The following is a 25,515-nucleotide window of genomic DNA, read 5'->3' on the forward strand; positions in this document are numbered from 1 at the left end:
CATTCGGACAAAACATTTTTTAGATTTTTTTTTTCATTAATGTCACTGTTTTCCTTTGTAAGTCACTGTAGATAGGAGTTCATCAGCACAAGCAAGCTTCCTACTGAAAAGATTTCAGAAGAATTCACAGGATCATCATGGATGACTTGATATAATGTACATAGAATCATCTGTTTTCTCAGCACCCTTTCCAATTTCTCTAGAAATGCCTAATCTCCATTAGGAAATACCATTAAGATTCTAGTTTTAGCAATGCCCCCAACTATGTAATTCTATAAATTCATAGCTAGTTGCCTTTAATTTAAATCAGGAACACAAAACATGGCAAATGTTGAAACTTGACAGTTTCAGCTCTTCTTGTGTTTAAGATTTCTTGTGACCCCACAGGGTCATAAATACATAGGCTTTTACATAATAGTATTAAATATTTGAAAATCATTATATGTTCAAATATTTTTAGCTTACGGAGACAATACAAGCAACTTATTTTAAAATAACAACGAATACTATGTTTAAAATATTAGTAGACATATCATAAAAATTGAACACCTAAAAAAACTGTTTTGACAACAGATTATCCCCTTTTTTATATCATGTCACTAAAGTTTAGTCTAACATTCCTGACTGCTTATGTAAAGTATGCTTATCTGATACTTGATAAATTATGTAAAGGATGCCATATAAAACAGAATCAGCCTCTGAATTTATTGCCTATATTGATGTTGTAAAAATCTAGGTGATACATTAAGTACATTGAAGTTCAGATATACTTTTTTCCCCTCTAAGCAAGTCATATGTAAATACTACTTGTTTAGATCTTGACATAAATGTAGTGTCCTATAACTTATCGGCACTGCAGTAATCAATTTTACAGGGAAAGAGCACACCATGGGCAGCAATTGTTTTGAAGAAATAAAAAAAATGGAGCAGTTATTGATTGTAAGGTAAGTAACCATTCACAGGTGTGCAGCAATACCACTGGCAGATTTGGAGAACCACTGCAGGATGAAAGAAGTAATTCTGGGGAGGAGGGTATAATTTCAAATTCCAGAAAGGAGATAAAGGGGAAGGAAGAACATTACAGGAAGCAAAGATGAACAAATTTGGGAAAACCGAGAAGAGAAGAAAAGAACTGAGGGAAGCAATGCATAGAAGAATAATAAAGATGGAAAATACCAAGAACAATTAGGACAGAGAAAGAAGGAGGGTCACATCTGGGGGAAAGGAGGACTTTTAACTCTTTTTCAAGTTGTAAAGCCAGAGAGGAAAAGGAGAAAGAAGCAAGAGAAATCAAAACCATATATCTTCAAAAGTCTTGAGGCTGAAAGTAGCAGAATTTAGATTAATTTAGAATCCAACATCCATATTTTCAAATAAAAGTGATGCTCATGATAGGAAATATATAAAAGGAAGCCAGATGAGTGATGGAATACAGGAAAATGACAGTGCTAATTTTGGAAAAAGCATTAACCATATTTCTCTGGTGGCACAGTCACAAAAACAACTTGAGTAGAGACTATCAGCCCTCAATTCCCAATTAGCACTGTCCCAGGATAAATAAAACTTGGGGAAAGACAGCACATAGAAAGGACATCTGTACAGATGGGGGAGAGAAGAAACACTGAGTGAAGGACAAAAAGAGGATATCTACAGGGAGAATGAGGAGAGAGAGAATGGGATTAACAGCAGATATGGATGGAAACAAAGGGCCCAACAGGAGAATGAATGTGAATGAGAAACTAAAGAAGGGGAAAAAGAGAAAGTGATAAATTATAAAAGAAACTATTGAGAAAGCAATAATAAACAAACTTTGTGTATTGGGAGGGAGACACTAAGAGAATTAACTGGAAATAAAATGAGAAATCCAAATGAAGTTAATAAAAAAATACATGTAAATGAGAAAAAGTCACTTTTACTTAATCTAGCCTCTCCTCCTGCAAACAGAAGATGATGACAGGGAACTATAGTCAGCTTTGATTTACAAAGTATGTTGGACATTAACAGTGACATAGATGTGCTGCAAATGAATTTTAATACTAGTCTGAGCCGCTGATGAAGGATTTAGGGTGCAAACAAAAGAGGCTCCTCCACGTGATCACAGCAGGCTGGTCTAGCTCATATGCTTAAATACCACAAAGGTCAAGGTGCTATTATTAAAGCTGTGAGCAGTTGTTTCTCTCTCCTCGTGGTATGGCCTCCTCATAAATCTGCAGCCATGTGCCCTAAGGGTTGCTCTGGTGTATTAGTTTCCATGCTCCTTGAAGCAGGATATTTCCTTGTACTGTTTGACCAAACCTCAGTTCTATTATACAGGCACAGGTAGCACCTGCAGTGGTGCTCAGCAGTCAGCTTAACCCTTCCTCTCTGCTACCAACTTCCACATCAGCTGAACTGAAGCAGTCCTGAACGTATTTTCGAAAAAAAAGTAAGCACATTATTTGGCTATTTTTAAAAAGACGGTTTAACTAAGAACATATGAAGCAACGTAGCTTATCAATCGGAATATGAAATCCTACTCAAACAGGCAGACAAGCTTGATTAAGAATTACAGATCAATATTTTCCTTTAATATTTTGTACTTATATAATGAAATACTTTACCTAGCATATTGCAAAATGTAAGACCTTGAAACTTTACTTATAGTTACTACAGAATTTTCCAATAAAGCAGTTTTTCATATGAATAAAATGAATGCAATTTTAATTTGCGGAAACCACATATGGGAATACTTGTGAATGTATGATAGGGTTAAAGTAACCCTGAGCCTTGACTGCTGTTCTATCACTGTAGGCCATTTCAGCATTTTGTTTTCATGGACCAGATACCAGTTTCAGTAAGTACTGGGCAGGTGAATGCAAGATGTCATCTCCTGTCCTTACCCAAAAGGACAGAAACTCACAGTATTTACCTTAAACGAAGGGCTAAAACTTAACTCCTTTGTGTTCTCTGTTTCAAATCAGGTGAGTGCTTCAGACAGTCCAGCTGAGTGTCATGAGTACAGGGTAAACAGCTACACCAAAATGGCTTTCTACTAACCTTTTCTACAGATGTCTCCCTTTATAAAAATAATTGTCAACTGGAAGAATGCCTTATAGCTTGGATTCTCAGTCAGTGTTGTGATTACTGAAAGGAAGTAAAAGTATCTGCCCCAGAAAAATCTATATGTAAAGGAGACAGAAATCGAAGAAACTGACTCCGAAACAGGGAACAACTAAGGGGAAAAGCATCAAAGAGCAGTGTAAGACATGGAGACTGAAATCCCTGGTGTGAATCAAGAGACAGTCACCACAGACACACTCAGAACAAGTAAGCACACTAGCCATTCTACTACTGAGCTGCCACCTCCATCCTTTTTCCCTCAAGAAACTATGGAAAGCCCTAAGAACCCATCTCAAAACACTAAGCAATTTGGATGACCTCTGTGGGGCAGGTGTAAAAGATACTGCCTACTCAGATCTTGATGGCTAATCTGTATTTGTGCCTTCTGGACACCTCCCTTTCCCCAGCACAAAAACCAGCCCCAATCCCAATTTGTACAACTTAAGCAATGTCTCTACCACCCCCTGTACACAAAAGTAGGCCAGTGTAATGTGAGTAAATGCTGCATTCTCCACATTAATAGCTCCTTTCTTATGCTCCTCGAAGGCATTCACCTTCCTACTAGTGAAATTCTTGATATTGTCCAGTCATGCAGTTCACCCTTTGAAGGCTAATCTTAGAGATCAGAGCAAGTCATAGCAGCACTGATGCACTAATTGAGGCTACCACTGCTACAGCTTTTAGCATTTTTATGCAGTCTCTTAGTTTAAAATGACTGCATCAATTAAAGCCAGAGATGGTTAAATGAGAATAAAGAAAACAATATTTAGAAAACAGATGGGCAAAATTAATTAACAATGTTAATGCAGAATTTAAAGAAAGCATTCTCTACAAAAAAATCTACTGTATTCTAAGATGCTACTGCAGTTATGGTTTGCTGCAGGGATGGGACGAATATATTATTTACCTAGTGAAATTTTCATGTTCGTGCATTTGAACAAATACATTAAAAATACATAGCTCATAGATGTCAACTACATAGCAAATTAACAATCAAGTGGTTATTGATAGAACCTGTTGCAACTATTGAGCTTTGAAACACCTATTCAAACTGCTTATTGTAATAAGCAATAATAATTCAAAAATTTAAGAGTTTGATTTTTGTTACGCTCTAAGAATAACATGTAATAACTCAGTTTTTGGAGTTGGAGAAGAAATGAAGTATTAGATTCGTCCCTTCCCTCATTTGCTCCACACAGAAACAACAGAACCAAATTCAGAAGAAATATAAAAGCGATAAAGCAGTACCTGACCAGAAAGGAGTGGAGGAAGGGGGAACAAAGCTGTAGTCTGGAGGAGTTACAAAAGAAAACCCACAGAACAAAGAAGGGGCTTAGAGGAAAAAAAAAGAGAAAAAGAGAAAAGCAAAAGAACATTGAAATATTGGCATAAGACTTAAATAATAGTTTTTTAACTATATAATTCATTGATAATAAGGAAACTAAGGTTCCCTACTAAGGATGTCTGCAAGGAAATTGACTGTAATAACCAGAAAATTTGGATCTATGATTTAATTTTTAACATTTGCATTTTTCAAAGAATTAAGCAGAAAGAATACACCCATTTAGGGTTTCAGAGAAGCAAATTGTAACTGCAGACTCTTACAAATATCTTCAGATTTAACAAAAATTTTTTTAATTCTTTGTGTGGTCCACTTCTTAACATTAAAAAAGCAAGAACTCATGCATACATAAGAATTCCTCTTGAGACCAGGAAAACTCATTACATGCCCTTAATTAAATATTTAAGTACCAGTTGAACTAGAGTTCCATACTATGGCATGGGAAAAAGTACGTGTTTTGTCCTGATAATCACTAGCATCAATAGGAATTCCATAGTCAAACTACATCCTCCAAGGTCCAGTATTGCTCATATTTTCAGTTTTCCCTAACTTGAAAAAAACCCCTTGAGCAAGCAAAATAAGTTTAAGTTTGGCCTAGACAGAACCAGCACATCATCCTAGCCCTGACAGCAGCTTTCGTGGGTGAAAGCTTGGAGGTGCATTTCCTCTATTGTCAACAGAATTAAGGTCAATGTATTTTGAAATACAAAAATTAGAGGAAGTGATCCAGAATTGCCTCAAGTGAGATTACAGTTTATTGACTTGTTCTCACATTTTGTGCCTCTTTTGAAGATATATAGTATGGATGTCTAATAAAGTTGTGACCTTTGCTCCCAGCTGTGATTTGGAAAGGGACATTCATCTCTACTAGATAAATGATAATGTAGTCCCTAAATTATAACTAACAATATCTATAATTACTGAACAAGAGTTTTCCTTAAAAATGTAGCAGGGTTACATTCATCACATACAGCTGCTGCTTTGAATTTGTTCTTGTAACTACACGGGAAACAAAATAATTTTGCTTCAAAATGGCTATTTGTAGGAATGACGACTGGAGCTGTTTTATGCAAGAATCCATGGTGGAGATAACGATACAGTTTTGTGCATCTTACCTGGATTGCAATAGATATGTTTGTGACAATGAAAATACAAGCATACATGAAATAAACAGGACTGATAGCATATTTTAACATTCATTGACTATGGGTCATTTGTTTAAAAAAAAAAAAAAATCCTACACCACAAATAGCAGCTTAGGTTAGTATCTCATAGTACTACAAGAGAGACATGCTCCATGGCCTCTTGAGCTCTGGAAACTCCCTTCTGATCCTCCGTAGTGATGACTCTTTCTCCACCTCTAATACTAAATGGATTATTCTGGGAATGCTTGAGGTTGTCTGGGGAATTTTTTTATACTGGAGCTAGTAACTCCAGGTGACAGCTCTGTGTGGAATACATTACACAAACCAAAAGGGCCACTTGACCCAAGTAGTGCCCATTCTTAGAGGCAAATAACTGCCTTTATTTCTACAGAAGCACAACGATAGTGTGCACCAACAGCACGCAGGAATAAAGACAGGTTAGACGGTAGTTAGGGGGTGTCTGGTCTCTATCTGACCACACCTCATCCTAATTTTTCTCTATGATATAGCTGGAGGTTTGGTTTTATGTGTGAAATTCTGAACAAGTAAACCTATGTGGGCAAGGAAATCCTAACTAGATTTCTACAGATAACTGATCTATTTTTCAATTTCACTGATAAGGGAGTTGGTGTTGGCTTTTAAGCAGAAAGGCTGATTTATTTTGATTCCTTAAGGGTTGGGATGACATTTGTTTTGTTTTATTTTATTAAAAGATACTTTTACACAGTTAATAGTTTAAGCAGTAGAATGACTTAACTAGTTAATACGCCTATTCCTAGTCAACAGACAATGAAAAACAGTCACTCAAACAGCACTTGGCTTCATGATTTAGGTTACTTTAAAAACTAAATTTCACAAAGACTCAGATTTTTCAATATGATTGTGCTCTGCCATCAGCAGATGAGAATAAAGTGCCAAGAACTACTCCATAGAATAATGTCCAACTTTCTTCCATTTTTGCCTTTATTTCATTAAATGGTCGATCATCTCTCTAATGTAAGAATTAGTACTCTTCTGTGTAGCAAAACAAAATTTGATCATACTGTGTCTAGGAAAACCTAGGGCTGAAAAATTAAGAAGAAAGAATGGACTGTTTCCTAAAAATCTTCCCAATTAAACATGAAATTCTATATTGAGAAAAGTAAATGTCTGACAACTTCTACAACCACATTAGAAGTGCACAGTGAATACCATAACAGTATGCGTGATTTCTGCAAAATCATGAGACCAAAAAGTAAAGTTCTAATTCAAGTGGGAAGCCAAAAAACTGGGAAGCCAAATTAACTATCTCCCTAAAATACAGATTTTTATTCTAAAAATCTAGTAGATGTTGAAGGGAGAATCAAATTCCCCAAAAAATGAAGAAGTTACAAGATAGCTTATGATTCATACTATAAATTACAAGTAAAATGAAATGCCAATTGTTTTTCTTTCCCCCAATGGGTAAATGAAAACATGACAAATGCAAAAACAAAAATTAACATACTCCATTCTCATATTTAACTGGGAAGTAAAGTCAATTATGTATTGCCATTCAATTTCACAGCAGCTCAAAGACTTTGGCAGCAGAAAATGATACAACTCTGTCAAAGTCTACAGTGGTTCAACTCATGTTTTTTACAAATACTTTTCCCACTTATCCTGTCAGCTACATACCCTAAAGATCAGTTGTTTAGAATAAGAAGCTGATGTCTTTTCCACAGATGGAAAAAATCCAGATACAGTCATGTGAACAGTATAGTGCAAAATGCTAAGTTCAAACCTAAATCCTTCTTAAAATCAGCTGCAAAATGCCAAAGCCCATTACATTCACTAGCTTTAGCCTCATGCTGAGTAGCTGTACAACTGGAAAAAAAAAAAGGACAGTGCCTTCTCTCTCTTCAGCTACTTTATCTGGCTTCCTTTCAACAACTGTTCTTCTCGCACTCAGATAATGTGGGAAGAGGTCAAAAAAATCAGCTGTGTGGCCATCCTCACTAAGGGCTGTGAAGTCAACTCCATGTCCAATGCTGCCCCACGACTTCTTTGCTTCCTCTACTAAACCAAACTGCAGCCTCAAGTTTCCCAATTTCTTTCCAATTCAGCATAGCAGGGTTCACACAGCCTAGATACAGGTTTTTCTAACATCAACTCGGTAAAACCAAACAGGACAACTTTAAAACTGAGCAGTGTGATGCACAGATGGACATTTTGGTTAAACAAACAAAACAAAAGCAGTAAATAAACCACCACACTCACGGGAACATGCTAATAACTTTAAAGGAAACCTGTGAAAGCCATTAAATGCAAGTGTCATTCAGAGTTAATCTAGGTAGGTTAGCTAGCTAGAATTATGGAAATCTACTAGATTTTACATGACGAGTTTGAGAATCCAGAGGGGTTTTATACCAGTTTGGCCTAAAACAAAAACTGCCAGTTTCCAGTAGCATAGTTCGTAGCACTAAAGGGCTGATAGTTACTGTAGCAGAGATGCACTTCCTCCTCCCTTTGACTAAAATGAGAGCCCATGACACTCATTTCTCTTGCTTTCCCACATACTGCCTAAAAGATCTTGCAAAAGATGTTTCCTCTTGTATGATGACTGAGGTTACTGAGGATGTACCGTAAATCTTGTATCCTGGAAAGCATGAAGTGATGAAGCTAATGCTCTCACACTTAAATTGGTGGACAGTATAGGTACATTCTAACTGGCCTAAGAAAGAAAAGGAAACAATCTGATTCTGCTCACAGTCATTAATAACTCAAACAAATGCAAAGTAAATTAAGCAGGACATGTCCTTCCTCTCAACAATTAAAGCCTCAATGCTTATGGAGGAGGCAAGGGATGGGGAAAGCACAGGAGATAACAAAAGGAAGAGAGAAACACAAGGAGATCACAAGCTAAAGGGAGAAGAAAGGACAGGACAGAAAAATTCACCAAGAATGGAGATGTTCAGCATAGAAAGGAGACAACTGACACGAGTCCTGGGAAGCAGTGAATAAGAACAGAAATGGAAGGAAGATTAATTAGAAGATAGAGAGTAAATTAAATGCAAAGAGACACACTGGTTTCTTACAATCATCTGTCCTAAATGATCTTCAACCTTTATCTAATCTTTATTTAGGAGAGGAAGAAAGTCTCCAAAGTTCTAGAATTTTTATGGAACAGAAGCAAGCAAGTAAACAAAAGCTCACAAACACAGTAAATGAAAGTACCAAAGCCATCACCATCCTCACAAAGACTAGACTGGACTTTATGGGCTTTCACAGCAGTCTTCATATTGTTAAAATCCCCACTAATTTTTATTTTCCTCTTATTATCTGTTGCAGTACAAAGATGCAGTCATTGTCTGCAGAACAACAAATCTAATATTTGCTCTTAGACAGAAACATTATACACTTTCCAAAGGCCAGCCATGTGGTACTTTTTATCATTGACACTGAACCTGTACATGTCCTAAAACTCATGCTAACTTCCACTTAAATTGTAATAAGTTAGATAAAGGACACCACATGCATTGTAAACCTTCTCAGTTTATTTCTAAAATTGTAAACTTTTTAACTGCTATTTATATCACACAGTAGTTCATTAACTTTCAGAAGCTTAGTAATTGGACTGTAATAAATATTTAATGTTAAAAAACAGGCATAAAATAATTATGATATAATAAATATTTTTTATATTTTTAGACAATTATTTGGTATTACTAAGATGCTCTCTAATAGGGCTGTGCTACAAGACTGATTTATTTAAATCCCTTTTTAAGGATTAGAAATTGTCACAGATATTAACACTTGTGGTTGCATGTATGCAAATGTCTGAAGAAATCAGGCAAGATGCAGTTTAATCTCTCACTAGCAAGCCTAATAGATTTTTGAATATCAGGAAGATTTTAAGTTTGGCAGCAAGACAAACTTGCTAGACATGTTTATAAATCTCCTGGCAGATCCAAATCTGCTTAGCTTCAAAAAATCCTAGCTAAAAGCATTACCATAGTAATTGGTTATATGTCAAAAATGGAAGATGAAGATGTTCAAAGTACCTTGTCTTTCTAATGCATATACATACACATATATATATATGACAGAAAGTAATATGCAAAAATCTATAATCCTCACCATTGCCACCTGTTCTGTTACTCCTTTGTCCCACTGAGTTTTCAGACTCTTTGTATGGAAATTGAAGAGTAGTATCCAAACTTCGAAAGCCTTCTTTGAGAGAGTGGTGCTTATAGTATTCTACGAGTTCCTTTCAGAAAGGAAAAACACTATGTCATTGTAAATTGAAATCACATACTTTTCAACATTCTGGTGTACAGTCAATGACAGTTTTATTACACAAGTAACCTTATTTCATAATACAACATCCAACAGTACATGTGGGGTTTTTTTTAAATAAAGTACCCTAAAAATTGACAGCTTTTATATCACCACTTTTAACAAATCCCAAAACCAAACCAAACCAAACAAACAAAAAAAAACTCTCACCAAAATCATTTAAGTAAAACCTTTTTGTCAGAGTCCACATTTACTGCTCCTTTAAGTCAGGCTGAGAATGTATTTTCTTTTTTGAAGTCAGGTAGAAGGCAAGGTCAGCTGCTTTCTAAGGATGTGTTAAATGCCCTTGTTTCCTCAAATTGCTTTTGTATTGATAAGAGACCTTTACCTACAAATGTATTTGTAAGTACACAGATCTGAAATAAAGCATGTGGCTTGCACATAAGTGTATAAATCAACAGCAACTTAATGTGCAGATCCACAAATCACGTAAAACTTCCAGGGTAGGGCAGAGTGGGTGGGTGTCAGACAGTGCACACTGTCTGAAAAATCTAGCATTTCACATTCTCCTTGTGCCCAATCCAAAAATTTGATCTGTGTGCATATATATAAACATTTTTAGTTACACACAAATATTTTACATATATATACGCACAAATTTCTGTATGTAAATATATAACACTAGCTCAAACAGTTTATGTAGCCAAGAAGACAAGTTACTTGAGTTTCTACTCTAAAAAAGGCAACACCCATCAAAATACTGACAGTTCATGGCTCGTGTTATTCCTTTGCAATCTTCAACCCCTGACATTATCTCTTCCATTTGAATTAGCTCTAGTAATGTCAATATCACACAGTTTGTACACAGAGCCTAGAATAAGACTAAAAGAGACCAGATAATTCAAAGCAGGTGTACTTCAATTGATTAATAATACTTCAAATGTGGAATTTCACTCTTCAGAAATGCAAGTATAAGTAAATCCTTCACTCCCTTCCACTTACTTATATTTAGATTTCCAAATTCAAAGTTGACCAAGTCAGGCTTAGGACAAAATAAGGAAATCATACTGTGCTTAATCATTTCCTTCAATTAAATTAAAAAAAAAAAAAACACAAACCAAAAAAACCAAGAAAAACCCAACAACAAACAGAACCAAACAAAAACCAGACAAACAAATAAAAAAACACCACAAAACCCTACCACAATTCTTAGCCTACTTAGCCTACATCACTGATATCTTAATTCCAGCCAAACAAAATTACTCAAATTATTTAGCCTCAGATCTAATGCATAAGCCCTAAATTCTTGATAATGGTCTGAAGATTATTTTCTGAACTCTGGAGCACTTCACTCTCCAACACTGTGAGCTGTTGCACATTCTGAAACTGCTCCTAAGGCAGAGTCCAAAGCTAAGCAAAATCTATGCCTGCTTTTAACAGTTCATAATCACACAACTGCCAGGCACTGCAAGGAAGTAGAAAGGTCAAAAAAAGCAAAGCAGAAAGGCTTTGCTGTTTGATATCATCACATCATACAAGTTACAATGTCAGCAATGAAATTTTATGTCACAAATCATCACTAAGTATCCTGGCATTCAAAGTACAAAGTGAGGGTGATTTGTAAGCAAGCAGGATTCAAAGTAGGACTTCTGTATAAATGGAAAGCTAACTAGTATAAAATTTTTGTTATCTTTTTGCATAGCATAAGTCTGTAAGAATTATGTTGTTTGGTAAGACAGTAAGGATTCCAAATGGACAGATTTTATTTGTTGGCAAAATAACTGAAATGCTTCCAAAACTGAGAAAAAAAAAAAATACTTCGGGTCACAAAGATTTCGTCACCTTTAAAAGTTTAGTTTTTAACACCACTGTTGCATGAAAACAGCTGGTAAACAACTGGCCTCTAAAACATTCATAGCAAAACCACAGTATCAAGTTTACAAACAGATAAAGGTAAGCAGTCCCTGTGAGCACGGATGGGGCTCCTCAGGAGTCTGCCATAATATTACCACGATTCACAGCAGCAGCGGAACTGACCTTTCACTGTACCTTGGCCTGCTTGACACACTCGTCCCATTTTAATTACTCTTGTGAAAGTTTTTTAAATATATTATGAAAAGTACGGACAAGAGCTCTTCTACTGTTTTACCTCCAAGGCAGTACAGAACACTGTGTCAGTGTAGATCACTACTTAAGGTTTCCATGGATGCTGGCTTTGTCTCTCTTCAGCTCCCACTTCTACTCAGACTCCTTTTGTTCCTCTCTTCTTTCAGACACCTACTTTTTCTCTTGCATCTACCCAGGACAAAGCAGTTGTTCCATAGAATGTACAAACAGTAGTTACACTACAATGCTACCACTTGTCTATGTAACTCTCAAGGGCACACTTCATAACACCCTAAAACTGTTATAAAATACTTTTTTTCTAAATTAATGTTAGCAAAGCTCTAAGTTGGTAGTGATGAGGCCTTTACACTAGAAATGTCTTTCGTCCTCTCAACTCTGTGCTGCACTGCATATTCTTTTTCTCCTTTTTACTCCAACTTTGTTCTTTACTTCTGTCTCTGATCATTGAGCTCTACTTTGAAACCTGCACCGGTGCATTAAACTGCACCACTGCCATAAGAAAATACCTGGCAGCATGTGACTACAGTTGACATGCTTTGTCAAGATCCTGAGAGTGATCATATGTTCTCACCAGTTTCCAATGAGTCATTTGCAGTGTTTGCAAACTAAGTAGACACATCCTTCTGCATCTGAGTAACACCATGATTTCTATTGCTACCAATGATAAGATCTCGGAGTCCTCAGCCCTAACATTAAACACTTCACTGGTTTTTAAGTACGAAATGAAGACAGAGTTCAGAAACAGCTTGGTGCATTCTTCAGCAGGAAATGTATGTTCTTCCCATTCTAATGAGCACTTATTTCAAATAAGGTCAGGTAAAGCATAGATTATCATTTAATCTTTCACCACTTGTAGGATGCTCTGGTGTTACAGAGTATAGAAAATAATTTTTAAGTCTTCCTGGTTTTAAAGCTTCTCTCCCTACCCTTGTTTTGCATTATCCTTCATTTTTATTTAGCATTTTAGAGTACTTGAGTATGCATGCAGGAAGGCCGCAGCATAAGTTTTAATCTGATTGATTGCACTAAATATAACATGCTGAATGAGCTTCCTTTAACAATGCATCAGAAAATGCTTAAGCAGTAAAATTTTACCAATGTGCTAAGGTAATGTATTCAGATACCATGTTTATCAGCCTTGTCTGAGCAAAACGAGCTAACAAGAAATTCTTTCAAAGTAAAGTTCAAATAAAGGAATTTCTTTCCAGTACAAGATGACTGACAAAACATTCAAAACTCACTGATCAGTAATAACACCAAACTATTATTTATGGAAAAGAGCTATTTCCCATATATATTTCTAAGCTATCAGCAGTTTAGATAGCCCCATCCACTACCTGTTCTGCCTTGTCTGATGCACCAGAACCAGAAACACCAGCCCTTCCTGAGTTTTTCTGGGCTCTCTGACACAGTTGCACTAGCATCATTATGTTCAGCAGTACATTTGTACATGTGCTGGGCTGCAAAGGAACCTTCAACCAGCTATTTTTAGGGATCATTACTACATAAAGATTTTCAAAGACATCAAACTCTCCTTTCAAGATTTAATGTAACTCCATAGTGGGCTAATGTATGGGATTCAATTCCTCCTCTCTTTCACATGACTGCAGGGGACAGTCCAGTTAGGACAGTCCAGTCCTAACTATAAATACACAGTATTAAGTACATAAAACTATCACTTAGAGCTAAAATCATAAATATAAAAACCTATCTTATTAGTAGGTATGGACACAATTCAAATATCTCACTCACAGCTTTCTGTAATTTCACAAACCAAAGCAGCTCTCATTAACAGCAACACGATGAAAAATCTCACATTGCTAAAAATCTAATCAATGCTTACCATTAAATTTTTAAATTTTCTGTTTTCTGCAATGTGGAAAAAGCCATCTCTTGTTAAAATCTTAATGTGTTTCACTTCATTATTATACCTGTGGGCAATGAATAACTTATGAATATAAATGCGGTTTTAATCAGACACAATCAATAATTACCTGAGGACAAGCCCCAGTAACACCATACAAATAAATTCTTAAGACAAAATGTATATCTGTGTCAAAACAAAGTTGACATCTAATCAACCAAATATATTTATTAAAGTACAGCTAAAGAAGTAATCTGTAATCAGAAAAAAGTCACAACTAACTGCTCGTTCTAACGGGGAATTCCCACGTATTTCTTGCTTCTATATTAATGTTGATAAACAATATGAAAGCAAATAAGACCCTCATAATAATTTGCATCCACAGAATTTAGTAACCACTTTACTGAAACGTCTGAGATGCAAAGGGCTTTGACAAGTTCTGAGTCAATCAAACATTCTCATTCACTTCATAGTAGCAAATCACATTACACTCCAAACACTGCTTACTCTTATCCAGTATCTTAGACCATCGTTTTTGTAGATCCATTTGCTATACCAGCATTATAAAATCATTGCTACCTTCCTATTGTCAATCCTGGATATTCTTGTCAGGAACTTCAATTTTCCTATACTGACTCTCTTAAAGGCTGTATATAATTCTATAATGAAAGTACAGGTTTATTTTTCTTATTTATTTCAAATATTATCTAGAGGTAAATGAAAACAGGAAAGCTTTCTTGAGGAGATCTTATTCCACTTCCACTTACTTAATACTAATTGCATATTCTCCTGATTCTTTGGTCCTGTGCCTCACCAGGTAAGTGCTGTTTACTCTGTTAATAAGTTCACTCTCTGCTTGCAATCTTTCCATTGCTCCTGCAAACCTGTAACAGAGAACAATAAAAACTGCCTGTGATTTTTTTCAAAACTCCAGAGATCTATCAAACATGCAACACAGAGTCCCAGTATTCTACATATGATGGGGACCTAAAAATACATCAGTTGCACCTGAATACCGCTTACAGATCCTCTGAATGAAGAATAAAACATGAAAGAATTCCACTGTTGGGGTGGGGTGAGGGGGAATTCTTAATTAGAAAGGTAGTTCTGCACATGTTGAATACAATGTCTGCTAAGGAAAGTGTTCGAGCCTGAGCATAAGCTGAATGACTACTGGCTTGAAAAGTTCATAAAATCAAATGTTTTTTCTGAATCATTTGTGCAAGTGAAACAACACAACAGTGGTCCAGAACCTTAGAACTTCCCTGAGTTCCAATGGGATTTATCTTAAAAGGCCAGAGAATCAGCCACCAACAGTGTATTAGTTCAAAAAAGACCTACACAAAAATTTGGTACTTCCACAAACACACTATTTTATTTGGTTTCATAATTATGCATAACCTCTAAAGACTGAAGTACAATGGGTAGACTCAACATCCGCAGGGGAAAAAAAAAAAAAAATCAGCCTCATACATCAAAATCTGAAAAAGCTGATGCTCAGTGTTGAAAGCTAAGACAAACAAGTCACTGATTCTGCAGCCTGACTGCATAAGCAGATTTGTGTCCTTGCTCTGCCCTGCTGGTTTGGGTGGGATGTCATGAAAGGCTGTCAGCAGACATTTAATTGAAAGCTAGTGGTTAAACTGTTAATTGGAGAAAGTGATCTAGCTTCCAGGGAAATTATGTCTATCTTACCATTTTACAAAGTAGTATAAAGGCAGTTGCCCATCACAGTCATCATCACAGACCACTACCATGTAAAATTTCATCCTAATACAGCACTATCAATTAGAATGGAGCTCTGAGTAAAAAAAACAGTTATTTATTACAAATCCTGAGAAGATAAAGACTGATGCCAATGACGCGTTTTCTTCTAACAAAATTATAAGTAGAGTAAACATTAGAAATTAATTAAAAATACCAATTTTAAATATTAAACATTGTATTTGCCTTGTTATGGAAAACCAGTATTTGTTCAGATGCAATCCTGATCTCACTTTTGGCAAGCTAGAGGAAATCAGAATTCATGTCTAAATGACAAAGCATAAAACCAGTGAAAGAACACAGGTGACGCTTATTCTGTTCTCTTAGAATCACTACATCTTTTCAAGAAGCAAGTTGAATTCCAGTAAAGAGTTCACACACTAATTAAGCCCCAGACCAGCAGTGGCTGATACACCATCCTTTTCACAGAATCAGAGAATCATCAAGTTTGAAAGATACGTTCAAGATCATGTAGTCCAACCATCAACCCAGTATTGCCACAAACACCCCTAAACCACACCCTGAAGTGCCACTTGTATTTCTGCAGTTTTAATGTTGGTGGGGGTTTTTTAAAGGAAATGCAGAATTACTCATGGTACCAGATGTATTTAACATTATTCCTTCCTTTATTCACTTAACATCTAAGATATACTTCCATGCTTCATATTATACTCATCTCCTATTGTTCTATTTCAGACTTTTTGGATTGAAGCTGTACAGCTACAGACTGGTAAACAAAATGTAAAAATCATTAAGCACTTTATTACATCAGAATGCATTAGACAATGCATGGAGTTGCTTTCCCAACCATCACACAATGCCACCTTCTGAAGCTCAGAAAGGTTAAACCAATATAATTTAAATTATAGTAAACACTATACTTGATTTCTATGACTGCTTCTTCCAGAGATTCTTTTAAGACAAGACAGAAACTCACCACAGCTGTGAAGAGTAGTCTACTGGTTTAGGAACCTAGGATATCAAAAGATACAAGAGAATGAGGATCAAGCTTTTTTTTTTTCTAAAAAACAGAAATTAGACAGCAATGACTTAACTGTCAATATCCAGATGAAACAAAGAAACAGATGATCTAATTAGTCTGCAAGACTTTTCTTTAAAAGAAATTACAATAACGGACAAATACCCCATATCATTCTGAACGTAGTACAGAATAGTTTAGGTGACAGTTTGGTCTGGTTTGTTTTTACTTTATACAACTGTTGGAAGCTTTTCTGACAGTGCCTACATTCAGATTTCACACACAAAATAGCCCAATGTTACGTATTGTTGAAAAGTATAATTAAAATGTGTAACCAATTTACAGTAGCATATAAAATTAATTTCATGTATTCAGGACTGTATGGCCTTAGAAAGTCTGTTTAGTGGGAAATACAGTCTACTCTTCTGAGAAACCTGAGGATAATCCATATCTTGTGTGACGTCACTCATTCATTTTTATTTGACTTGGTTTACTCTTGTCCTGTATTTTAATAAGCATGTAATTTGATTCTCAAATTAAATTTAAAAAATTAAGTAAACTGCAATCAGCTTGCAAAATGGATGTTATATGTATGCATAAACATATGCATAATAATGTTTATTCATGCACAAGATGCCCAGTTTAGCAATTCCCATGAAAATCAGCATTTCATCTTGACCATCTCCCATTGGTGTATGATAACCTGGCATTACCCTACTCTTCTAAAACATCTGACAATTTATTTTAGTGAAAGCTTGTCATACATCTCATAGACTTATTACTTATGGTCATATATTCTTAGATAAGCAAATGATTTTTTTTTTCTTCCAGTAAAACCAGAAAATGTTTTATTATTTTCTGGACTCTAATAGGAAAGAAATTACAGTAACATTCTTCTCACAATTTTTTATTCATGATATATGGAATGTTTTCAACAGAGACTTCCAAGCACAGTATCGACTCAGGAAGATATTATTATAAAGGCCTACAAACTTAAATTGATTGAAATTGCAATCAGCTACAAGTCCCACTAACTTGACCTTAGGTATCAACAAAGATCTCATCAAATCTCTAGAACTGAACTTGAAATAAACTGCAATAATGGGACAACCCCACTCCTCAAAACCCCACCCTAAAAAAAAACCCAAACAAAAAACCCAAATCAAAGTATATATTAAAAAAAAAAAAGGGGGAAAAAAAACCCCAAACCTCCCTGCATATTTAATCACAATATTTCAGAGTTAAAGTTGCAAGAGTCAAGTAATGCAAAATTTTTAGTTAAGCTCTCCAAAAAGCTGTAGTATATTTTAGAAGTACTACTGAGGTAGTAATAGGCAGCTTTTGGATGGAAAAAAAAAAATGCAATAGGAAACTATGAAGCAGTTAGTGCATCAGGATACTGTAAACTAGATGTCAGTAGACAGTCTGAGCTGTGGGAACGTAAAGAGCAATAAGATATTTACAACCACTTGTGTTGTTAACATATCTTGCAACCTCCTCAAAAAAAAGCACAGTTACTGGAACGCAAAATTACCACATTATTGTAACAAGAATTGTTACAATTCACCATTTTCAGACTGTCATCTTCATGCTAAGAAGCTCCAACAGTAGTTATATAATGCACTTAGTACAAATGCTTCACTAGAAACACTAAGTAGATTCTTAGTGAACTTCAGAACACTTTTGAAATGAGAAAGTTATCAAAAAACTTACTTAGAAATTAAATTAGTAGCTCCCCCGACTTCTCTTTCTCCATAGGGATAAATAAAACTACTCAGATTCTTGTGATAGGATAGGATTTTGGCTAACTTGAAATTTATTTCAGAACTAACTACCACCCCTGCCCTATTAAGACTCATGTCCATGAACCAAATTTGCAGAGTTCACTGTTTAGTGCCCTTGACATATTGGTCTCTCAAATTAAATATACAATCCCTTACTTAAATTCCTCTCAATCCTCTCAATCCAAATGCTTTTATAAGAAAAATTCTGAATTTTAAAGGATGGGGCCAAAACTCAATTTTTTTCCAAACAATAAAGCAGACACTAGTGTGGAACACATTAAAGTTCTCTGTGATGATACCAAGGTCACGTGTTCAGCTTGCGTAACAGTGAATCTGTCCAGGTATTACAACAGTCATTTAGCCTAGTTCTTGAGAGAGAAAACAGAAATGTGCATTACTCCCAAACAGTGTGGACAAAGGGCTCTCAAAGAGCAGCATTTGTAGTGCTGGTAGCATGTGAACACTTTGGAAGTGCAGGGGACCTCACACAGTCAGGGACTACCACCGGCAGCAGCAGTGGCTCTTTCCTATCCCTACAGCTACTGATGGTGCTACCCGGGCATCTCTGCTTCTAATGGGGAGACCCGGCAAAAAGTTAACAGGTTATGCATATGCTGACAAATAATTCCTGTGAGAAATATTTTAGTGGAGCAACCAAATGACACATTTCAAGGCCTTCTAGGCACTTACAAAGCTTTGACATCCTGCAAGATATTCCTAAATATTCTGAATTTGTCAAGCAGTCCTAATAAGTTGGAAAGGATATAAAAATTCAAAAATGGTTTAAGTCCATCCTCCAGAGCAGTTAAATGATAGATGAGTAATCCTTTTCATAAATTCTGAATGGGCAAATATATATATACATAACAAGAGTTGTTCATTGTCACAAAACAGAGTAAAATCAAATATTATTCCAGAAGCTCTTGGTTCCTACTGTGCTATATATCCAATGCCTCTACAGAAATTAGAAAAATGGAGGAAAGATAGGAAGAACAAGAAATTATTCATATGGTGCAGAAAATATCTGGTGATATACACTACTTACTGTAAAAAGAAAACATTGTTTATAGGTACAGCTGTGAAAAGTCTAGAATACAGATATTCTGGAGCTCAGCAGTTTTTCATTCAATATTCATTCCTGAAGTCTTCTGATATATGGATTTTATGCTGTTTCTGGGCATTTTTATATCAGAGGGTTGTAAAGACTGTTAGACTTCATTATAACAGTAAAAGTTATAGCATGTTTAAAACCCAATTGATGTTTCAGTATCTTTAACTGCATCATTTATCATAATAAGATGTTTGTATTTCATCCTTCCAAGTTAACAGTGGCAAAGCATCAATTTATCTTTTTGTTCTGATCCTGACACCGGTTGGTAACATTTCATGAATAGTATTTATTCATTCCATAAAACTGTGTTATTTTCAATACTCCTCTAAACAGTATATTTTAAATTTAGTAGAAAGCTTTCCCACTGAAAAGCCATCTTCAGAGCACCCCAGTATTGTTTTGCCTACCTTTGGATACCCCGCTGCCTCTGCTTTAAAGTATAGGGGTAATTGCTGAAACATTGCTACAGTTGTTCATGCCAAGATGTAACAGGCACTGCCTGTGACCAGGACAGTGACACCATGAACGCAAAATTCACCACTTGAACAAGCCAGGGGTGGGAAATCCACAAATTTAATAATAAGCAAAGAGTGGAAGGACGAAAGTCAAGTTCACATAACATTTTCATCTTTATTTCAGATTTGTTCTCTCACCCAATATAACACATTATAACACAACAAATATTCTGTGCATCCCTCTTCAAACAAAATTCTAGAAATATGGGGTACTAAAGATATCCTATGATATAATAATGTATTTATACCCTTTAGGATCACATGGATATTTGTTCTGGAAACTAAGGCTCAACATAAGCCCTAAAGGCACATCAAAATGCAGCTACTAGCAGCTGATTCCACCTACTTATAAGCCACTTAAGTGGCATATCTTGATTGCTGTAACAAAAGCAATTCTATTAATAAGTTAAACTGTTGTGAATCAAACTAAAATAAGTGAAAACTGCTTTAAAGTAAGAAATATGATTCATTAGTGGTTTAATGGGTTTTCATCAATTAATCTCAACAAAGGAACCTACAGTAATCTCATGCATAGTGTTACAGAGGGCAGAGAAGGAGCAAATGTTTAGTATACTAATGCATCTTCACATCTGTACCCAAAACTGTTGAGTAGATATTACAAAATTATTTTTCTTATTGCTTTCCCAAACTTTTCTAGATTGACAACATTCTTGTGTGAAATAAAGGCAGGTAAGAATCTAAAGAGAGAAGAAAATTTACCAAGCGGTCAGAATTCAGAGTTTTATATTAGTTTTACAATTTTTAAACTCACTACTTAGGATGTAATCCCTCTCTCTAACCCAAAGTGACTGGGGAATAGATTAGAGCCACAGCATTCTCACCTTACTGCTGGGGAAGGGAGAAAGTGCACTTTCACATGAAATGTATTTGATCTACATTCTGGAAACTCTTTAGACAGTTTAATTTATTCATATTCCCAAAAGTTAAACCTGCTTATCAAACCATGTTTTCTTGACTTGTCCTATTTACATTCAATAAACAAAAGAATGCTCTGTTTTAAGCAATATTGAACATACCATGGAAACACAAAATAACTAGAAACAATACAATTTTCTGAAGGCAAGATTAATCTTTATTAATGGCATGAACTAGGCAGTTTTTCTCTAAGGTGACAAACAATTGTACTTACACATGGGCTAGGTTTTACTGCATCACTTGGGAAGAATCCAAGCTCTCCTGTTGTTAGATTTCTGCCCTGGAAAAAAGAAAAACACAAATTTTTCTATTTTTGAGACATAATGGAGACTAACAGTAAATGATAATACATGCACAGGGCTTTAGAGCAATAAGTATATCCAAGAGTCTTTAAAATAAAGTGCTGTTCTAATAAAGTGTTGCCAAACAGTTGTGTGGGTTTCGTTGTTATTTTGTTGGGATTTTTAATATAACTGAGTAATAATTACAGCTGATAGACCTGAGAGCTCTGAGAGATGAGAGGCAAGAAGGGAGCTCAGAAACTGGGATGTGATTCCCAGTTCTGCCAATGTCTGCCACTGTCTGAGATCTTCATTAACGTTAATTATGTCCTTTCAAGTTACTTCCTCCTCAGTTGGCAATTTAGAGAAAGTTGCCCCATTGCAACATTACTGATCCCCAGAATGATTTGTGGCACTCACAGCACCCGACAGACCAAGACAACTGCAGTAGGAATTTCAGGGCAGTAATCCAACAGGCAACTCAGACACTAAAAGGTAAGGGTTTCCATAGGTGATGCAAATCACTGGAAATCAGGTGGGCATGAGAACACCAACAGAACTAGAGACCAACTCTCTGTCTATGATATAGTCACCACATGCTATAGATCCATCCACACAGTGGGAGACCAGCTGCAGAAATGGCCTAAATTGAGCCATTTATGCAACACAACTGCTGGCCCCCCAAAGTTTCAGGACCACCAATTTGCGCCAGAAGTGACCTGATCATCACAGATCCATCCCTCAGCAATTCACAATTCAACATCGGCCAGAGAACATCTCCTCAGCCAGACAGAACAACAAAATAAAAGCACCTTTCTAGTCCCAGTAAATATTTGGCTGTGACCAAGCAGATCACGTTTCATGGTAGAACAGAGCACATAGTTAAAATTTCTAAACACAGATACATAAATTGAGGGCAGCAAAATGAGTATTTTGGCAAACAAAATTTTTCATTTAGCAGATCTTTAAAGACACAAAAATGCCTAACCTCCATTGAATTTAATATACTGACTGTGAACATCATATATTCTCAGCATTTGGTAATGAAAGTAAACATGAGTACTTTACAAACATTAAAATCTTAAAAATTACATTTATTTTTTATTTTTGGTGGCATAGCTACAACACAGAAAACATTAAAAAGGGAAAAATCTTCATAAACAGACATGGAATCTCTTCAGGGTTTTAGTCCATTTTGTTTCTGTAACACTATGTTATTGTACCCTAATACACAAAACAGAATTCAGCAAATTCAAATAAGGTGGAGCTGAACCTAAAAAAATTAATAAAGGTTTACAAAAAAATTAAAACATTCTTTGATTGGTGCTACCCTAAGCAGAGTAAATGAGTGCATCATTTTCCTAGAGAGATCACTATGCAATTTATCACACACAGTAACTGCCATCTTTACCAAATATACACAGAAATGCAAGGGAGGCAGAGGAGAGAGGAAAGCAGGCAGGCAGCACTTAAGCTAAATATGCTTTATAGCAATGATATTTTAAAAATAATTATGTGAAAACAAGTGACAGACTTACAGATCTGAACCTCTGTTCAGCCCCTTCAGTTCCTTGCCCTCTTTGACCCTACTTGAATACAGGTTACCCTTTGCACCCCTATACTCTATTTACTCCTGAAACACAAAGCCCTCTGAAGTATAGACTTGACTTTTAAGCAGAGCTCTGTGAAACAGTCTGCCATCTAAGTGATACTTATTTTCAATACTAATCATACCTGAATAGCAAGTGTCATCACACTCAATAAGATCAGCCACAATAAAACATACTAACATCTATCAAAACACGTCTGACCCCACTTCAGCTATAGCTTAAGCATCGCTTAGTAACCTGTGTTGTTTATTTGATGAGCTGTAAAGAGTGAAAAAAAATATACCTAAACCACACATACATATCTATTACAATCACTTCAATTTCTAAACTGAGCAACAGTCAAGTTAAAAACCCATTCTAATATTAGACTTGCAGGTCAGCTGTAAATTACTCTAAAAGGCCTCTTGAATTATTTCAGATTTTAATACAAATTGCATTTCACAGGGTTTTTTTCTTAATATGCATTTTAAAATGTAGATGCCATTAAAAGACTTAGAAAAATCTGCATTAAGCAGTCTGTGACAAGACAGGGAAAAAAATATTCCCGAATGATGCTAATGGAAATGACAATTTCCATTAAGATTCAAATCTATTACTAAAGCTTCTGGGGGAAAAGCCTCACACACTCTCTGGTTTCTGCTAGTTAAATACAGGGAGATTCTAGCTAAATTCTTCAGCATGATAATCACAAATAACAATTAAGACAATTTCCAGTAGATTGATTTGACAGATATGTATGAACATGGCAATAGAATCAGTCCCACAAGGTGCCAATAATTCAGGCTTGTACTAATTGTATTAGTCAGATGATTACCTTCTAGCCTGTCCCAAGTCAAGAGCAGGCTTAAATGCTTCTCCAGATCAGAACATTAGACCTTGCAAAACCAAGTCTTGCACACAAAACTGTATAGGCCAAACTCTGTCAATCAGCATTTGAAAAAATTTATTTCTAGTGATGAGAAATATCCGTGATGTGCTAAATAACAGGTTGGGGGGGTTTGGAGCAGAGTTGATTTTTTTGTTGGGTTTGGAGGGGTTTCTGGGAGGGGGTGAGGTGGTTGGGTTACACCTATTTTCATATTTTTCAATAGATAAAGCAATTCTATTGTTTATTACTTCCCCTGATTAAATGTTGTTCAGAATGATACAGTGACATAGGAGGAGCTCACTGATCCAGACCTGAAGAGTTTGCAGAAGATTTAATCCTAATTGTAGCCCAAAAAACAAAAACCAAAACAAACACGAAAAAGTATGACCCAGTTCAGAGCAAGCAGTTTTTATATTATATTCATTAACTTATTGTACCCTCAAAGAAAAAAAGAAAATCATGAAGACAAACACAGGAACAACAATTCAAGATGACAGATGCTTCCCAACTGTTGTTCTTCTATTAATATCCTGAAAGTTCTTCTATTTAGCTCTATTTCCATTTATCCAATAATATAAACTATTAAGAAAGTAATCAAGAAAAATGAGACACACTTTTAATGCATCTACAGTTAAAGTGAATGTAAGTCAGCATTTTCCATGTTTATAGTTCTCAATTAAGTAGAAATTTCAGAAACAGAAGTAGTGATGTGAATCATGCAACAGCAAATTTTGCCATCAATAGAATATACTTTTCCCATGTACATTAAAATCCTATCCTTAACTGACTTGAGAGGGTTTCAAGAAGTTTAGGTGTAGTTCTGTTTTGCAGAGCTGTTTCTCTCCCCTATAAACATAATATTCCTTAACCGGAGTTTTCCAACATAGTTTTTAGTTCTGACATGTTATAGAAGCAGTGGCTGAAAAGTCACTGGAATTTGCTGTTTATGCCAAACATTCTCCTTAACTCTTACAATTTCACTGGAAGGATTGCCACCAATGTCATATTCTTGCAGATTTATTCACTGGGGCTTTTACTCTAAGGCTTTACACCACATAGGAACTACTGGCAATTTAAAAGTAAAAACAGTTGTAATTAGACATTGATTCGGATAAACAAAAAAGATTTTTTTGTTGTTGTTCAAAAAGAAAAAAATTACAATTATTAGTTCAATAAGAAATTAATATCTGGACTAAAGGAATATAGCCATTTGCTAAAATACACAGTACCTGCCAAAATAAGCTATGCGCATCTCCTTTAAGTAGTTCAATAGTGTCCCCAATCTGGATATGCAATGGTGGACCATCCTGTGCTGCTGGCTGTGGTATTCCATTGTAGTTTCGAATTACTTGCATTTTTGGTAAACCTGAACAAATATACACACACACAAAAACAAAAGAAAGAGACAAAATATAAGCCCAAATTTATTTTTACTTAATGACAATTGATAAAATCGGAAGGCCACAAAAGCAATCGAGCAAAGAAACGCTAGGTTTTTAACAGGTACATGACTAAGGCACTAGCACTTAGTACTATAGCATACACAACCTAAAAGAAAATAATTACTTCAGAAAAATATCTTTGTCCTCCTTTCTTCTTGGGGTAAAGTTGATTTCATGCCTATAGGGACTCTTTTTAACTGAACATGGCATGTTCAAATCACTACCATTGAGCGAGCATATCGATTCAAAATCTTAACCAGAAAGTTTTTGGTTAAGTAAGGTTTTTGTAAGAATGTATTTTAATAAATACAGGCAAGAGTGAAAGCATGAAAAGTCAAGGTTGCTGGGCTGCCATATGTAACATGTTTCTTGCTGGAGAGTCATGATTAAC

General features: G+C 35.6%; 1 protein-coding gene across 2 annotated transcripts in view; it reads right to left on the minus strand.

The window, feature by feature from the left end:
- Window positions 1-25,515, minus strand: part of VAV3 (vav guanine nucleotide exchange factor 3) — a 156,708-nt gene that overhangs the window by 5,446 nt on the left and 125,747 nt on the right. The window contains exons 20-26 of one of the 2 annotated variants that reach the window (XM_032696978.1): window positions 24,912-25,048; window positions 21,138-21,203; window positions 16,536-16,570; window positions 14,602-14,718; window positions 13,814-13,901; window positions 9,685-9,814; window positions 4,348-4,431 (exon numbers count right to left, since the gene is read on the minus strand). In XM_032696978.1, the coding sequence (XP_032552869.1) occupies window positions 4,348-4,431; window positions 9,685-9,814; window positions 13,814-13,901; window positions 14,602-14,718; window positions 16,536-16,570; window positions 21,138-21,203; window positions 24,912-25,048 (657 nt within the window). The remainder of the gene's footprint in view (window positions 1-4,347; window positions 4,432-9,684; window positions 9,815-13,813; window positions 13,902-14,601; window positions 14,719-16,535; window positions 16,571-21,137; window positions 21,204-24,911; window positions 25,049-25,515) is intronic. The other variant, XM_032696979.1, reaches the window with a different exon arrangement.

This window comes from Chiroxiphia lanceolata, chromosome 9 (assembly GCF_009829145.1).
Source record: "Chiroxiphia lanceolata isolate bChiLan1 chromosome 9, bChiLan1.pri, whole genome shotgun sequence".
Lineage (NCBI taxonomy): Eukaryota > Metazoa > Chordata > Aves > Passeriformes > Pipridae > Chiroxiphia > Chiroxiphia lanceolata.